The sequence below is a fragment of the Mytilus edulis genome, chromosome 8 (assembly GCF_963676685.1).
Source record: "Mytilus edulis chromosome 8, xbMytEdul2.2, whole genome shotgun sequence".
Classification (NCBI taxonomy): domain Eukaryota; kingdom Metazoa; phylum Mollusca; class Bivalvia; order Mytilida; family Mytilidae; genus Mytilus; species Mytilus edulis.
In genome coordinates, this window is record NC_092351.1 from 42,125,886 (window position 1) to 42,144,970 (window position 19,085).

The 19,085-nt window shown below is 30.7% G+C and overlaps 1 protein-coding gene across 1 annotated transcript in view; it reads right to left on the reverse strand.

Moving 5' to 3' along the window:
• Positions 1-2,086: 2,086 nt before the first annotated feature.
• The window catches only part of LOC139485597 (protein Jade-1-like), a gene marked incomplete in the record, with an annotated part of 21,393 nt that continues 4,394 nt past the window's right edge, over positions 2,087-19,085 (reverse strand). Inside the window, 10 exon segments of the mRNA XM_071270192.1 lie at positions 2,087-6,968; positions 7,849-7,974; positions 8,573-8,693; positions 9,087-9,223; positions 9,658-9,834; positions 10,309-10,414; positions 10,762-10,880; positions 11,276-11,338; positions 12,089-12,178; positions 17,996-18,054. Coding sequence (XP_071126293.1) covers positions 5,421-6,968; positions 7,849-7,974; positions 8,573-8,693; positions 9,087-9,223; positions 9,658-9,834; positions 10,309-10,414; positions 10,762-10,880; positions 11,276-11,338; positions 12,089-12,178; positions 17,996-18,054 — 2,546 coding nt within the window.

Here is a 19,085-nt window from a genome sequence, read left to right on the forward strand (position 1 = left end):
AGCTTTAAATAGTCCAAGGTTTTGTTGGTTTTTTGTATGTAGCTGATCATTATTGCTGAATGAACATACTGCCTCAGCTATCTATCATAATTGTCAAGATCAGAGGCAACTATGTTATTCATTGAAAATAACTCTTTATTAGAATTTATTAGCTGGTTTTGGTCATATCAGGATATTAGATTTTGTATATGTGATACTTTTGCTCTGTACATTTTATCAAGATAATAATAAGACCAGACTTCCAAAATTAGCCAAAAAGGTTTATTTAGAGTTAATAGCTTATATGAACTTTTGGTCAAGTCGAGATAACAAGAATTTCTTAAGTTGTGGCCTGTCATTTATTTTCTTCCGTGTAGAGATAATAAATTTGGTTGAGGCAAATTTAAGTTAGAGAACGGAAAGAGAGAAGAGAGTATGTACATACAAATGTACAAGGGTAAAAACTCAATTATTTCTAAGAATAATTTTATACTTAGTTCTACGACTAATTTCCCCCATCTCTCCTGCTGATTTCTAAGCACTGTAATGTAACCACATATCTAAAGCTCAATTTGAAATCTAGATTTCTGTGGCCAAGCAAGGAATATGTCTCAGTTTTCTCCAACAAGAGTGCACACGCTGAAATGTCTCGCCTTCTATATTAATCATTGATATTATGTTGATAGTCCTAAGTATAAAGCTTTATTACAACTGTCTCATTAACTTAACATTAACCAAAATAACTAAACAAAGACCAATGAACCATGAAAATGAGGTCAAGGTCAGATGAACCATGCCAGGCAGACATGTACAGCTAACAATGCTTCTATACAACATATATAGTTGACCTATTACTTATAGTTTAAGAAAAATTGACCAAAACACAAAAAATTAACACTGTGCAATGAACCGTGAAAATGAGGTCATGGTCAAAAGAAACCTGCCCTACTGACATAAAGATCATAAAATATTTCCATACACCAAATATAGTTGACCTATGGCATATAGTATTAGATAAATAGACCAAAACTCAAAAACTTAACTTTGACCACTGAACCATGAAAATGAGGTCAAGGTCACATGACATCTGCCCGCTAGACATGTACACCTTACAATCATTCCATACAACAAATATAGTAGACCTATTGCATATAGTATGAAAAAAACAGACCAAAACACAAAAATTTAACTATAACCACTGAACCATGAAAATGAGGTCAAGGTCACATGACATCTGCCCGCTAGACATGTACACCTTACAATCATTCCATACAACAAATACAGTAGACCTATTGCATATAGTATGAAAAAAAACAGACCAAAACACAAAAATTTAACTATAACCACTGAACCATGAAAATGAGGTCAAGGTCAGATGACACCTGCCAGTTGGACATGTACACCTTACAGTCCTTCCATACACTGAATATACAAGCCCTATTGCTTATAGTATCTGAGATACGGACTTGACCACCAAAACTTAACCTTGTTTACTGATCCATGAAATGAGGTCGAGGTCAAGTGAAAACTGTCTGACAGACATGAGGACCTTGCAAGGTACGCACATATCAAATATAGTTATCCTATTACTTATAATAAGAGAGAATTCAACATTACAAAAAATCTGAACTTTTTTTTCAAGTGGTCACTGAACCATGAAAATGAGGTCAAGGACATTGGACATGTGACTGACAGAAACTTCGTAACATGAGGCATCTATATACAAAGTATGAAGCATCCAGGTCTTCCACCTTCTAAAATATAAAGCTTTTAAGAAGTTAGCTAACACCGCCGGCGTCGTAGCTGCCGCCGCCGCCACCGCCGGATCACTATCCCTATGTCGAGCTTTCTGCAACAAAAGTTGCAGGCTCGACAAAAAGGCTTGAAATATCTAGAATGGTTTTCTTGAATTCTCATATATTTTGTTACAGATGATGGTATAATTTTTCAACAACTTTAATCAAAATTCCTATGAGGAGACACTACTCTGCCACTTCTCCTACCCTTTTCTGTGTATCTTGTGTGACACCACATTGGAATTTTTTTTTTTTTTAAAACTCTCTAACAAGTCTAGTTGTGTTTTTAGACAATAAATTCTAACACAAAAGTCTGTATGTTTTTTGTTTAATTTCGACCACAGATGTTTTGCATGTACAAATATTGTACAAATATACACAGCAGTAATATACATTAAATACATGCTCTATACTACACAGAACTATATATATTTATCTAAAATAGACATATTTACATTATAATTATTTATATTCTTTTAAAAATGCTCTTGCAAACTTAATGATTTTAATACAAAGATCCCAGGATCACATATTGCTCACATGGTTACTATTGACTAATGCTATTATCAGACCTAAAAAAAAATTGACCCTTTGTCCCTTTACAAATTTAAATGGCCTGAAAAAGGCAGAAAGCACTACTGAAACCCCCCTATATTGAAATACATTTTTTTTAAGTGGAAAGCTCAACTATTGCAACCCCTTAAATTGAAATACATACTTTTTTATGCATAGAACTATTGAACACCTCCCCTCCCCTAAAAAAAAAGAAATTAAAAAATATTAACATGCATAATTTTTTTTATATGTTCTTAGGGGTCATCCATAATTGTCAACCATTTTCCAAAGTGTACAAAACATACATTTTTCCGACCCCCCAACCTCCCTCAAAAAGTGTACATTAATGGTTTTCAGATTTGAAGACAAGAATCAATCATTCTTAATAAAAAGAAGATCCTGTCTATTATAGCTAAATATAGTTTTGTTTAATATAAAAATTTGCATTGAAAATAAACTGAAACATATCTGACTGTTTTATTTTTAATATTTTTGAAAAAGTGTATGGTAAAAATGTTGATTTTTTTACCCCTTCCCCCCAAGTGTACGTTTTGTACACTTTGGAAAATGGATGACCCCTAACAAAAAACTGTGTACCAAATTAACAGATGGTCTTTGGAGGCTTTCTCCTATTAATATTTTTGCTACATGAGATGACTAATTTATGTTTTAATTTGATACCCACTCAAAGCAAAGCATTCTTTCTAGGAAACCTTATATTTTTAACTGCTGAAATTATTGAGTCAAAATATTTTCCATTACTTTAAAGTTTATTCAGTAGTACATTGATAAATCCCCAATAGCTCATACAGTGTTACTGGTCTTAATTAACATGTGAACTTTGAATTATACATTAATATATAACAGATCATTGTGATAGTTCAGTGACTTTTTATGTCCAAAAACTTCAATAAAAATTTGAATATATTGTTTCAGCATAATAAGATTTTTTTTTATCTTTACTATATATATATAACTAACAAAAGTAGAAATAAAAATGTTTTAAAAATTCAATATTTGACAGATTACGTATAGGTCAAAACAATTTAACCAATTGCAATTGCGTAAACCAGTGCATGTCATCAGTAAGAGATTTTCAGATAGTAATATTCCATGATAGATAAATGCAAATAAAGAGAAGTTGGAAACTTGTCAGCCATAAAGCACAATATTAATTGTTTTAAAACTTCAAAAATCAGTTTATATCTAAATTACTTAATGCATTGGTCATAATAAAATAATATAGATAAAAAAAAATGTGTCCATAGGACACATATGCCCCTACTCCATAATGTAGGAGGGATTAGCATGTTATGATATATATATATATATATATATCATGTTTATGAAGGACATGGGGTTTGGTTCTTTTACTATGTTCTAACAAAAAAGCTTGGTTTTGGGGTATTTATAGATCAAATATCTTATCTACTTCCTGGTCCGTAACACGATTTTAAATGTTTCGGCTGAGGCATAGTTAAGTTACTTTGTATCATTCAGAAACCCAAAATTTAATTATTGTTCCCTTATTAATTTGCTTAATCTGAAAGTACAAAATAGAAATTGGTCGATTTATAATTAGATTTGTGTATGATGGAAGTGTTAAACGACCTCGACTGGCTATACAGCCGTCACATGGTTGGTTTGTGTAAAGTGGTCCCTTCACAAATCTTAAATGATTTATAGGAGGCTAAATCACATTGTTATCCAGAAACCAATTAGAGGAATAATATAAAAGAATGGAACTATATGCTGCATAACCTTTCACCATACAAGTTTCAATAATTAGGCAAACTAAAAAAGTTCTATTGTTATAATAAAAATGTCATGCAAATAATTCGTATAATTTTTATTACAAGAGAAGTTTTCCTACATTGTTCAGAGTTCACAAAAGGTGAATGATAATTATCTGGACATCAGATCCAGTTCAAAAATTTTAATTACAAGTCAGCTAAATATTTCAATTAAAGAATCAATGATAACCAAAATTTCAAAATCTTATTCTAATCTAAGGAGTTAGTGGAAAAATCTAATTTAACTGGTCCAAAAACTAAAGTGTTAATTGGTTTCACTGTTGGTGAATGTCATTTGTGAACTCTAAAGTTGCAGAATTACAAGACTACATTATAATTAGAAACAAATTCACTGTCACTATCCTGGTGATAAGATCATTAAAAAAATATTATTATAAATTGTATATGAGCAATAAATCATCTTATGAAGAAAAATAAAAAGATCAACCAAAAATGAATACATACCATTGCAGTAATGTAATTTTACACAAAACAAATGTGCCCTTTAAGGTTGTTTTTTTAATAACAATGAACTTGCATCTTTATTTCATAATTTTTTTTTATAATAATCTTATTAATAATAAACAAAATATATATATATGAAACTTAAAAACAAATTTCAATATATAATGGAAAAGAATCATGCTATTGAGTTATATTTCCGGAAGGTCAAAAAATGTAAATATGAACATGTGATCAAGTGTGACAAAATGTACAATCAAGATGTTAACTGATATCCCAACCAGTTAAGAAAAAATATTATCCATTGACTAGAAAATATTACTGGCCCTAATTTTTTGTTTCAGTTATACAGCTCATCTATTACTTTATTTTTTGTGGTTGTTTTTTTTTATAGCAATATATCATGTTTTGTATTCTTAATATTTTTAAACGAAAACCATAAAAAGATGATGAACCCGCTGAATGTATGAATATTATGCCATAAACATTGGATTTAGTAACAATGAAGTACAAATTTAACTTATATCAGAAAACATGTGTCATGTGCCACCAAAATAGAGTTAAAAAATTTGTCATTTAGTTGGAAATTTAAAGAATATCAAATTCCTAATAATATGCTTCAAACATTTTGATGTGATTATAAAAATTTGTTAACCTCATCTTCCTAAAAGGGTCTGCAGGCAATGTATGGCATATAAATGTACTTTGCTATGTAACGGTTTATAAATGAAACATATAAATATGGCTTGTGTCAATGATTTTGAACAAAATGGTTTTAGCTGCCTTCATAAAACAAATTAATGCCATTCATGGACAAACATTTAAAAATTCTCTGCTATGACAATACAGTAGAAAATTTATCTTTAAAATCTAACGAGTCTCTTGAGCTCTCATTATCACTGAAGACTTGACTTCTAGTCACTCTTTTTAACGGAGTATTATCAGAATCGGTATAAATATTTTCTACATCTACAAAACCATGGTTAGAATCGGTAAAACTTTTACGTGAGGATGGCGAATCTGATCTCATTTTCAATACACGCCTAAAACTTCTAATACTAGCAGGAGAATTCTCCCTACTACTTCTTGTACTAAATGCTTCCCTACTGTCAGAATCGTAACCATTGTCTGTTTTACGACGAGAACTTCTTGTAGCTGGTCCTGGAGAATTTCGATCCAATAAACCATTTTCGCCATTTACTATATGTGAAGGTGTACGAGGAGAAGAACGGGGATTTTTGCACCAACCATTATCACTGGGAGTGCTAGCTCGGGATGGAGATATTTCGTTTAATACTCTTGATATAGATCTTCTCCCGTTCACAGGAGACAAACAAACCGGAGAACTGATGTTACTATTCACACAATTTTCTTTTTTTTTTGATCGATCTATCATTCCATTGAGGAAATTATTTCGTAAAACTCGCTTATTTTCTAATAGTCCTTTTTGTACAGTATCTTTAATATAATCTGCAACCACTAATTTTGAACCAAGTATATAATTGTTCAATTCAGCTTTTACTCGGTCAGTGACATTGCCAGCCTTTGATGATTTAGACAAATTTCTAATTACATTAATTTCTTTTGGTTCATCTTTGATACTTATCGAAGCACTTCTTAATTCACGTGGAGATTTAGAATTTTCATTGGCAAACATATCAGCATCACATGTTTGTCTTCGTGTCCGTAATTCACGCTTTATTGGTGAAACTGATGGATCAAAATCTTCCTCTTCATCATAAGCTTTGGTTTCTAAAGAATCTAATGTTTTCCTTCTTATCCGTTCATGTTTAGAAGTGTCTGCTTTAATCAGACTTATACCTGTAAAAGTTGTACTACGAAGACGGTAATCACCACTTTTTGTCATGTCCACTTCATCAGGGCTCATAATAAAAACATCACAGAAATTTCTCTCCTTCAACTCTTTTTTACGCTTATATCGTTCCTTCTTAGTCTGAACTAACCTATCCGGTTCAATAGTCAGAACATTCCTTAAGTTTTCAGTCACTAACTTTCCAGAAAATCCCATTTCTGAACCGGCATCACCCGCATCCTTACGCGGTGATAAGGATGATAGTTCGGGAATATAGTCTTGTGTGTCATCATCTTGCAGGAGAAAGTCAGTAAAACTTCTTTCCCTTTTTTCTAAATGTAAGTCCTCGATTTCTTCTTTAATGTCAGGGGATGTTTCATAAGCACTAGGGTCAAAATTATAGTATATATTCTGTTCTGGGTATAATTCCACTATTTTTTGTGCCTCTCTATCTGAGAGACGCATGTCAACTAATGCATCATTTAGTCCATGGAATGCTTCTATTCTAGATTTATAGTACTGTTTCTTCATTTTCTCACGTTTACTGACCATATAACACAAATTACGAACCTGTAAAATGAATGAGAGATTGTTAATATTTGCCAATCATTACATGAAAGTATTTATTTCTTCATAAAAGCTAAATAAGTGATGTCCATGAAGTTGGGGCCTCTTCCACAATCATGGATTGTAAAAAAAAACACAAAAAAAACAGAGAAAATGTTTATAGATCTTAAACGCAATATTCAAATTTTGAAACGGGACCGGAATTCATTTGTAAAGAGTTTTCATCTTTTTATTTTTTTACAACAGTTAAAACACGTACAGAATATTTTTGTATGCTTTAAAATATTCAAACTTGCCCACATAAGCAAAGACAACTCAGATAATTTGATTATATAAAGAAATGTAGAGAAAATTTACCTATCATGTTATGTTACAAGAAAACAAGAACAATGACTCCCATGGTTTTTTTTTCTGACAGCACATACACATCTGGTATGAGCTTTTTCTCCTATGCGTTCAAAATGTTATGCTTATATTTTATTCTAGTCACCAAAATGTTTTACCATGGATAATTCCTACAAAGTGCTCACTTCTCATATCTAATTTAAAAATTCTTAGTTTTTTTTTCTTTCCTGGTACACAAGTGCTTTTACATGTATAACTCTTACAATATTTGAAAACCTACTGCTTGAAAAATTTCTCTGTGACCCATACCTTTTATTTATATTTTTCAACAAAAACTTTAAAATTATATTTCTGCAAAGGATTGAAAAATTCTACTGGCTTAAACTAAGAAACCCAATCTACTACCAAAAATGCTGCAATCAACCTTTCACATGTGTAAGATACACCATAAATGTTTATAGATAAATATTATTCACAAATATTAGCTCTATAATTGTGATTGATCTATTATTAATTTGCACTCTGTATAACTCATTACCCTTTCTAAATCTTGTCGTAGTTGTACAAACATCTTCATTCTGGACAATAAACTATCTTCTTGTTGTTTTTCAAAGAAATCTTCCTCCTCAGTTTTAGGTGTTAATAATGGTGCACCAAACATGGACTAAAAAACATTACAAATAAAATTAAATATGTCTCAACCTAAATATCCAAAGTTAGAATAATTAGACATTTATATTTCATAACCTTCATTCATCAGGTACAAGAGTGTCTAAACGAAATAATCATTGGTTATTAAAAAACACTGCTCTTCGTATGCCTTCAGTTTAAGGTACATTGACAAATGAACAGTTTTTAATCAGTGCTTATTTAAGTGCCAAGGTTCTTTCTGTATGTTAAAAAAATTTTCTCTGTTGGAATTGTTAATACTAAATTTTAATGGAAACAAACTTCTAATTCACCTATAATTTTATTTTCCTTAAGTTTTTATCTGTATAAATTTTACCTACAAAGCACCACATTCAAATTAAATTGTACATGTCTTCCATTGTTGGTCATTTGAAAGTTATGACCTTAAATAACTATATTAGTTGTTTAGCAGTATATATCTTCTATAGAATTCATAATAATCAGAATAAAATTTGTAAAATAATTTTATATGTTTTGCTCATTGTTGAAGGTTCGAGTGTGACCTATATTAGTTAAATCCTGTGTCATTTCATTTGTTTCATACAACTTAGTTTACCACTGTTGTGTCTTACCTTTCTTTTCAGTTTCCAATATTCATATATACTTTCTATAATGTCTATATCTAATTCTAATGTTCTGGATAGCTCATCTAAATTTATTATACTGTAAAATTCCTCTTGTAGTTTCTTTGTTCTATAAAAAGAAAAAAAACAAAATAAAGCCTTTAAAAAGACGAGATGTGCTACTTAACAATCATTTCAATTCAGATAGACTTTAAATTTTACATTCTAGGGGAGATAACTCCAATCATATTACTTCAAAACTTTAAAAACATCTTCACTTCAACTCTTCTTTCATGATAGTGTGCTACTTTATGGATACTGATTCCAACAGTTATGATATTATCAAAATAAACAGACAAGTTTAATAAACAGCTACATTCACCAAAAAAATATTTTAAGTATACTTCACAGTTTTCTTCTGGGAAGTAGTACGTCAGAATTTCTTACAAAGAGAGTGGAAATGATATTATCCTGATCTTTTAAACGGAGGTGTTTAAAGTTTTTTATTTTCATCCAAACTTACTTTTCTGCCCTCATTCTAGCTATTTCTTCATCTGTTAGCCCCTTCCTTGGAGATCCAGGTGGACTTTTCCTGGGAGAATCAGTGTCGGACTCTGATCCTTTCCTATCACGATTTTTACTATGTCTGGGACAGTAACCCTGTAACAATGAACATTTATAATGCTATTTTCCATCAAAGGTTTTTATATACTTGCATATATATGGTTAGTACATGATAAGGTGTACATCAAAAGACAATAATTCATTTCTAAGGGTAAATCAAAATACAAGTTTATAAAATCTGGTTTTTTTTTTATATGAAGTTGAAATCCAAAATATGGTTTCAAAATTGTACCTTTGGAGCTATTGTAAATATATCATTTATTATTATATATTTATTTTCCCAGTGAGAAAGTACTTTAACTAGGTACTTAAAGTTATCCCACATTCTATCAGCAATATGGGACTAAATGAAGGTATTAACAAAATTGATATCTAGAGATCACCACCAGACCTTCAACAATAAGACAAACAGCTTACTGTGCAACAAGCCTTAAGTCAACTGAAGGCTAGTCATCAACATTCATATTTACCTTTAATTTTAACCCTCCATCCAGATCAACATCATCTGTCAGTATAGTTTTCATTTCTAAGGTATTATGATGAGCACATGACACATGAAAGGCAGTTTTACAAGCTTTTACACAACATTGAATACAGGCTCCTTTCCTCTCTTTACACAAGCAACAAATTAAAGCCCATCGACTAGCCTGTAAATACATAATTAATATATTTTAAAATGTGTTAATATTCTGAAAACAGAACTTGGAACTTTCAGTCCAACAAATTATGTTTAAGAGCAACAAAGTAAATTTGAAAATGGCATCTGGTTGTAATGCTTATAGAAATTCCCTGAGGATAAATTAAGTGAAAATCTGGATAGTCTAATAAAGTTGTATATTTATCCTCTAAACAATGTATCAAACATGTCAAATGAATATACACTTTCGATTTTACAAACAAAAGCTAAGAGATCATTACTTTATTGGATATATTTTTATCAAGTTTTTTATAATTGAACAAATGCATATTTTCTTGCTAGCTTATAAATTTTATTGGATTTTTTCAGGATTTAATAAATACATTTCTTTTTTCTTTTTAAAGAACCTTTTTTGCCCTACTTACACTTTTTTCAATGCCAAAAGTGAAATTGATTTACAAATTGTAGAATTTTGTTAACTTACAGGTATTTGAGATATCTTAGTAACTGGTTCCATTTTCTCAGCATCACCTATGCTGACTTCAGGTATCCACAGTGCACAACTTACATGGGCCCATTTAGTACCACTCCTGTAAATAGATATTAATATCATCATGAAAACAACTTTTTATTGTCATTCTTTGCCAGTTTTAAAGTCTGTTGAATTTATAACTTTATTTTCTTAAGAGCACCCAAGTAGGTTTCCCATTACAGCACTTCTATAAAATCATGCAAAACAAATCATTGATTAACTTGCTTGCTATATTTGTTTGGATGTTTGTTTACTATTTATTGGAATTTGATTGGACAATAAACATTAAATTCATTTCATGTCAATTCTTATTGTCCAATCAAGACCCATTATATATAAAGTGGAAAACATTTTGTGTTTACTGATTAATTGGAAAAGAACTTCATGATGACAGTAAAATCCTACCTTGTACTTTTCATTGCCCCACTAGACCTAGGACACAATATACATGTAGGTTTGATTCCCAGGGCACATGGTCTACACAACCAACTGCCTTCAGGGATCTTCTGTATACCATAGCATGCCTGTAAATATACATAAATTCATAAATAGAGTAGATGTTAAATGGTCACCATTTTTATACGTAAGTTAAACCATTCAATAGAAATTATCAATTTTTTCACAAAAAGTTGAGACAGAAGAACAAAAAAAAATAAAACGAATAACAAATTTTATAAACAATTATAAAATTTAGGAATAAAGATAATTTTTCCAAAACAATTTCAAAACACATATCATAAATCAGCAAAAGTTTAAGGAATATAATGAGCATAACTGATACATAATTGACGGTAGGCAGGTTAAAGGAATATGGACAGATAACAGATTTGAGAATATCTTCATTAATGCATGAAAAATGAATGACAAAGATTAACTACTTGTAAATTGATGCTGAAGTAAATGATTTTTTTTGGCTTACCTGGTGGACACAAATATCACAGCCATCACAAAACACCATCTCGTTACATTCTTCACTTTCAGGCTGCAACATAAATCATAAACATTTTAGCAAATAAATTTTAACTAAATTCATTTAGGCATATCATGTATTAAAGATAAATTTCATAAATCTTAAGATTGTATAAAACAGATATTTGAACTACTTCAGAATGAAAAAGAATGTGTGTATGTCAGGACAGTAAAATGTTGATTTAACAATAATATAAACCCTTTCTAATACTAGCCTGTCACATTGAGTTAAGATTTTTTAAGTGTTAGTTCATAAAGTTACAGTCTGTAAAAAGATTATGTCAACCATTGAAGTCAGATTTATTTTTGGTTTTAATTCATAATTAAATTGGCCTGTATTTTCTTAATTCAGTTGATTTTGAGTGTTTGTTTACTTCATTAACTATATGAATACAACCCTTTAAAACTTAACTCGCATGCAAGGATGGATTTGATCATGCTTGATGAGGAAAAGACCTCTTATAAATGTGTGAGTGGCATATTTAAAAGTGCTTTGCTTGACCAATAAACTTCCACAAGTATGCACATGTCATAAAACTATCATGGACATTTGAAATCAACATCTCAAATATCCTGTTTTTTAAAAATTCAATGACAAATATATATTCTCAAGCAGTATTTAAAAAAAAAATATGTCTATATATACCAAAAAAGAATGGGGGAAAAAACCAACAACATCAGCTAACACTGTTTATAGTAAGAAAGCATTTTGATGCAATGTTTCAGTGTTTCATCAAAAAAACTGAACAGTAATACAACTTACAGATCTACAAACTTCACAGACAATATCTTCATCATATTCTATTCCTAAACCTTCTTCTGTCTTTTTCTTCTTCTCTGCTTGTTCATAATACTAAAAATATAATTATTACATTTTTTACCAAAAAAAGTATAACGTAATATTTTAAACTTATTGTACTCATTTTAAGTGACGTTTCTATTCCTGCATCACTGTTTGTTTGGTTAAACATGAAATCAATGTTACCTTACTGTACTTACAAATAGAAGACAAACTATATCCCAATCAAATCACAAATAAATAAGCAGATAGATACAGTTTGTACAAGCTTTGCCCTGGTATTTTTTCCTTTATTTACAATAAATAATGTTGAATTCAAATAAAACTACACTTAAAATTCTTGTGATAACCTTAAATAATTCTGAGATTTCGTATGATTAACATAATCTTGAATATATTCAACCCTTTATTTTTTGGATGTCTACCTATTTGACAATAGGACTCTTGACAAGAATTTTTTTCTTGCATGATATATTTTTCTTCATAGTAGAATATTTTTGCAGGTATTAAAACTGGATTATTGTGAAAACTTAGATTTGGAACATTCCTGATAACAGGGCTTATAGTTTTCATAACCAAAACAAGTTCTAATTGCTAACGCCAAAATAAATTAATAGTGTGTTTCCGGTTTCCCGACCATACCTCTGTTTTTGACGCCGACCCTAAACATTTATTGACAAAAATAAAAAAATTATTAAAAATTCCGGATTTTTTGGTCTGTCCGGATACAACTTTTCTTTTAGAAAACTACAGATCTTCAATAGTTTGATAGCAATGACCAATATGGACAAGTAAAGCGTTTCAAGAACCAAGATTAACGAAAAAAATACAAAGTTGGCGCATATTGCTCAAACTCTATGCACAGGTACAAGACAAGATTTTTTTAAATAATTGTATATAAAGTGAATAATCACTGTGCTTAAACGGCCGTGGGTAACTTAAGTTACCCACAGCCCAAGATGGCGGACTCTAAACTCGTTGAGATGATAGTTGATACGAAATCTACTTTTTGCAACGTTTTCCATGATCTATGTAAATATTGATAGGATTTTAGAATAAAGAAATCACTTACCATCACTACAAATTTGTTAATTTTGACTTCACTTTAGCGCAAGACCAACTTTTAAAAAATGCACAAGATGTCTGTAACTTATAAGTCAAAAATAATCAGACTGTCCGTAACTTTATTTTCGGATGTTGGTAACTTTTTTTTTAAATTGAAAGATTAACAATTTCAACACTTAAAGGACAATAAACACTAGCAAACCCCTTAATTATTACATAGATTTATACAATAACGATATGCTTCAAACTAAACAAGAGAAAAAAGCAAACCAGAGTGTCACGGATTTTCCGTTAAATTTAAAAAAAAATATTCTCGGGATAAAACGGGATCTGACGGTACGGCAAAATGTATCTTACACTCTTCTAGCTTTTTAGATTGTTCACTGATGAGTCCTTGGCCTGTGTAGCTGCGGAAAAAAATGATATCCTTTCCTTTAAATAATTTCTGAATTGTTAGCCAAAACAATATGGTCTCTTCACTATATCTAGTGTGATGTGTTGTTGATTGTGAAAAAAAAATGCCAATATCTAGGAGTAGATGGAAGGCTATATTCACTATTGTTAAACAGGTGTCAGTTTATTATAGCAATAAAGGTAAATTTAAAATCTTCTAAAAGTTTCATTGACATCAGTGGTTCAATAAGATCGGGTATCAAATCATACATATCTTCTTTAGAGGTTTGGACTGATTCATCTATGTATTTCTGCTAAGGATTGACCTCCGAACTTGTTCTCCTAAGGTGATTTTCATATGTTCACTATCAATGTAATTTCTACAGTTGGAAATGGTGAGATTTATAACCTGCATGTCATGATTTATCATCTAAAACTTAAGTAGTTAACAATCTATAAAGCCAGTAGAATGTAAGATACATTAATTTTGCCGTACAATTTTCTACATAAGAAAATGCCTGTACCAAGTCAGGAAAATGGCAGTTGTTATCGATTCGGTTGAGCTTTGGACTTTTCCATTTGATAAGGGACTTTCCTTTTTATACGACCGCAAAAATTTTAATTTTTTGGTCGTATATTTATATCACGTTGGCGTCGTCGTCGTCCGAATACTTTTAGTTTTCGCACTCTAACTTTAGTAAAAGTGAATAGAAATCAATGAAATTTTAACACAAGGTTTATGACCACAAAAGGAAGGTTGGGATTGATTTTGGGAGTTTTGGTCCCAATATTTTAGGAATTAGGGGCCAAAAAGGGCCCAAATAAGCATTTTCTTGGTTTTCGCACTATAACTTTAGTTTAAGTGAATAGAAATCTATGAAATTTTGACACAAGGTTTATGACCACAAAAGGAAGGTTGGGATTGATTTTGAGAGTTTTGGTTCCAACAGTTGAGGAATTAAGGGCCAAAAAAGGGCCTAAATAAGCATTATTTTTGGTTTTCGCACAATAACTTTAGTATAAGTAAATAGAAATCAATGAAATTTTAACACAAGGTTTATGACCACAAAAGGAAGGTTGGGATTGATTTTTGGAGTTGAGGTCACATTAGTTTATGAATTAGGGGCCAAAAAGGGGCCCAAATAAGCATTATTTTTTGTTTTTTGCACCATAACTTTAGTATAAGTAAATAGAAATCTATGAAATTTAAACACAAGGTTTATGACCATAAAAGGAAGGTTGGGTTTGATTTTGGGAGTTTTGGTCCTAACAGTTTAGGAATAAGGGGCCCAAAGGGTCCAAAATTGAACTTTGTGTGATTTCATCAAAAATTGAATAATTGGGGTTCTTTGATATGCTGAATCTAACTATGTATGTAGATTCTTAATTTTTGGTCCCGTTTTCAAATTGGTCTACATTAAGGTCCAAAGGGCCCAAAATTAAACTTAGTTTGGTTTTAACAAAAATTGAATCCTTGGGGTTCTTTGATATGCTGAATTTAAAAATGTACTTAGATTTTTAATTATTGGCCTAGTTTTCAAGTTGGTCCAAATGGGGGTCCAAAATTAAACTTTGTTTGATTTCATCAAAAATTGAATAAATGGGTTCTTTGATATGCCAAATCTAACTGTGCATGTAGATTCTTATTTTTTGGTCCAGTTTTCAAATTGGTCTACATTAAGGTCCAAAGGGTCCAAAATTTTTGATTTTAACAAAAATTAAATTCTCGGGCTTATTTGATATGCTTTATCTAAATATGTACTTTGATTTTTGATTATGGGCCCAGTTTTCAAGTTGGTCAAAATCAGGATTCCATATCAAGTATTGTGCAATAGCAAGAGATTTCCAATTGCACAGTATTGCACAATAGCTAGAAATATCTAATTGCACAATATTGTGCAATAGCAATTAATTTTCAATTGGAGTTATCTTTCTTTGTATAGAATAGTAGTTGATAATATATGTTGGAAATTTGCCAGACATGACTATGATGTCATTTTCTATTTTTATTTGCCAATAACTTTATGTAAATAACGTTAACTTCATTGGAAATTTGCCAATATAAAATGTTGCTGATGAAGCTTATTTTCCTTATCTTATCTAAAATGTTTTTAGATAATGTATGTTGGACATTTGCCAGACATGACTATGATGTCATTTTCTATTTTTATTTGCCAATAACTTTATGTAAATAACTTCATTGGAAATTTGCCAATATAAAATGTTGCTGATGAAGTTTTTTTTTATTGTTTTATACAATAAACAATGTATATTCACTTTTACTACCAACCAATCTTTACCATTCAGTGATAACCATCACTTTATTTTACATTTTAATATTTTATGATGTATTTAAAAGAGATGTTATTGTTGCAAACTCTATTAGAAATTTGAATTGATATCAGTTTTGGAAAAAGGCAAAAAAAAAACTTTTAAGTTCATTAGACCACATTCATTCTGTGTCAGAAACCTATGCTGTGTCAACTATTTAATTTTAGATTTAAAAAGTTTGAAGAAGAAATCTTTAATCGATTTGTAAAATCTTGACATTTGTTTTGTGTAAAAAAAAAACCATGTAATGTCAAAAATTTGATCACAATCCAAATTCAGAGCTGTATCACGCTTGAATGTTTTGTCCATACTTGCCCCAACTGTTCAGGGTTCGACCTCTGCGGTCGTATAAAGCTGCGCCCTGCGGAGCACCTGGTTGAATTTTCTTCAGAGTTCAGTATGTTTGTAATTTTACTTTTTAATGCCTGTACCAAGGCAGGAATATGACCGTTGTTTTCCATTCGTTTGGTGTGTTAAATTGAGCTTTTGGCTTTGCCATTCCATTAAGGACTTCCCGTTTGAATATTCCTAGGAGTTCGGTATTTTTGTTATTTATCATTACTTTTTTAAAATAATAACATCCATGAATAAAGATTTTTTAAAAGTTACTGACATCATGCTGAAGTTACGGACATCCCTATTGGTATAAGGAAAAAAGTTACGGACAAGTTGTTTTGAAGTTACGGACATCATGAGTGTTTTGGCAAATCGTGCTGTAATCGTTTATTTTGTAGTAACAAACCACGTTTTACATTGCAGAGTTTCCCTAAAAGATTTATATAACTTTTTAATTACTGAACATTTCTTTTGTATTCATGGTATTGTAATTATATAGGAGCAAACTTCCTAACCGAAGCCAGGCGGCTCCATCTTGGGCTGTGGGTAACTTAAGTTACCCACGGCCGTTTAAGCACAGTGATAATGTGTTCAGTATATACATATATTAACAAAATCTCGTTTTGAACTGGTGCTTCTTTGGACCAACAGTCAGAATCGTTTCAGGATGGACAGACTGTATATTATTCTGCCGGTTATTAACTTGACAAATAATTTTTAAAGTGTAAAATGAGATCAATTTACTGCTCAAGTCAATCCAGCTTTTGTTGTAAAAAATGTTCTCACAAATGTTGTAAAAAATTGTTCTCAGCATGCAACATAAACGGCTGTTAATGCTTTTGAGCATTTGACTGTTAGAGTTAATGACGGCAAGGGGGTAGACAATGTGTAATGAGAAATAGAAAGCTTTTCCCAGTAGGCAGACATGATGTATGATTCATGTTCATTTATAAATGAATCTGAACCGGCACCACGTCTACTTTTATTCTTTAATATTTCTCTGGCTGGTCCCACAACAGTTTATACTAGAGAAGGAAAAAAATTCATGTCCTATTAATCTACAATTTTTTCCATAAATTTAATAAGGCAAATATTTCGCATTCCCACTCTTCTCAAAACCTGGAATTTTAATATTGTCAGAACCCCACTCTGCCAGATTAAATTCTGTTAAACATCAAAACACATCTATATAAAGAGGTTGCAAGAGTATTACCCATGTAAAAATCATATTAAACCACTGCTTAGCATCAATTTGCAGTGTTTTTACTACTTAAAAAGAGGGGTAGGAATCTGTTCCCACGTGTATACCCTGTGTGACTGTGTGTCACTTACATTGTTAGGTTCAACGAGGCCAAACATAATAATACCATGCGAGATTTTTCACTGCCATTTTTGCTTTAAGATAATTAATCAGCAAGAACATATTCCTATAAAGACCCACGAAATGCATAAAATTTGCATTAAATTTTATTTTCATATTTCTTACACAGAACTAAAACAGAAAATTAAAAAAGCTGTAGATTTAAGTACTATTCTAAATATCAAAGAAACATGTAGGCACATTCAGTTATTATAATTGGAACCTTTTTCTGCGGTCATCGATAGAAAAAAATAAAAAGTTTTCATAAAATAAAATGTTTTACCTACCTACCCTACCTAATTTTTTTCAGGATGAAATAGAATACACACTATTTATTTATTTTGGCCTAAAAGACATATGTGTAATTATTTTTCAATGTTAGATACCTGGTTTTCTAATCCTTCTATAACTCTTTCCATTATCCATTCATGAATATTTATTAATCCTGCAAATAATATAATCACATTTAATTATAACATAAGACAATATATATTATGATATACACAAAATTATTTTAACTATACAACAAGAAAATATAAACAGGAATAGAAACTATAAATTAATCATATAATTACTGGTAAAAAACTTCCAGATTTAATATGCATTTGGCATCTATAGATTGGGAAAGATTGCATATTATATAAACAAGAGGCTCTCAAGAGCCTGAATCGCTCACCTGGTAAACAATGCCTTATTTACCCCTTAAGGGGTCAATTGACAATTTTGGTCATATTAACCTATTTGTAGATCTTACTTTGCTGATCATTTTTGCTGTTTACAGTTTATCTTTATCTATAATGATATTCAAGATAATGACCAAAAACTGCAAAATTTCCTTAAAATTACCAATTAAGTGGCAGCAACCCAACAATGGTTTGTTTGATTCGTCTGAAAATTTCAGGGCTGATAGATCTTGACCTAATGAACATTTTTACCCCTGTCAGATTTGCTCTAAATGCTATCGTTTTTGAGATATAAGCCAAAAACTGCATTTGACCCCTATGTTCTATTTAAAGTAAGGGCGGCCATGTTTTTTGACGGATCAAAAATCGAAGCACACACTTTGTGCAGGATAATCTAAGGAACTATCATGCTAAGTTTCATCCAAATCCATTCAGTAGTTTCAGAGGAGAAGATTTTTTAAAATTAGCAAATATGATGAACAAATTGTGAAAAATTGTCATTAAAGGACATTTACCCCTTAAGGGGTCAATTGACAATTTTGGTCATATTAACCTATTTGTAGATCTTACTTTGCTGATCATTTTTGCTGTTTACAGTTTATCTTCATCTATAATAATATTCAAGATAATGACCAAAAACTGCAAAATTTCCTTAAAATATCCAATTAAGTGGCAGCAACCCAACAATGGTTTGTTTGATTCATCTGAAAATTTCTGGGCTGATAGATCTTGACCTAATGAACATTTTTACCCCATGTCAGATTTGCTCTAAATGTTTCCGTTTTTGAGATAT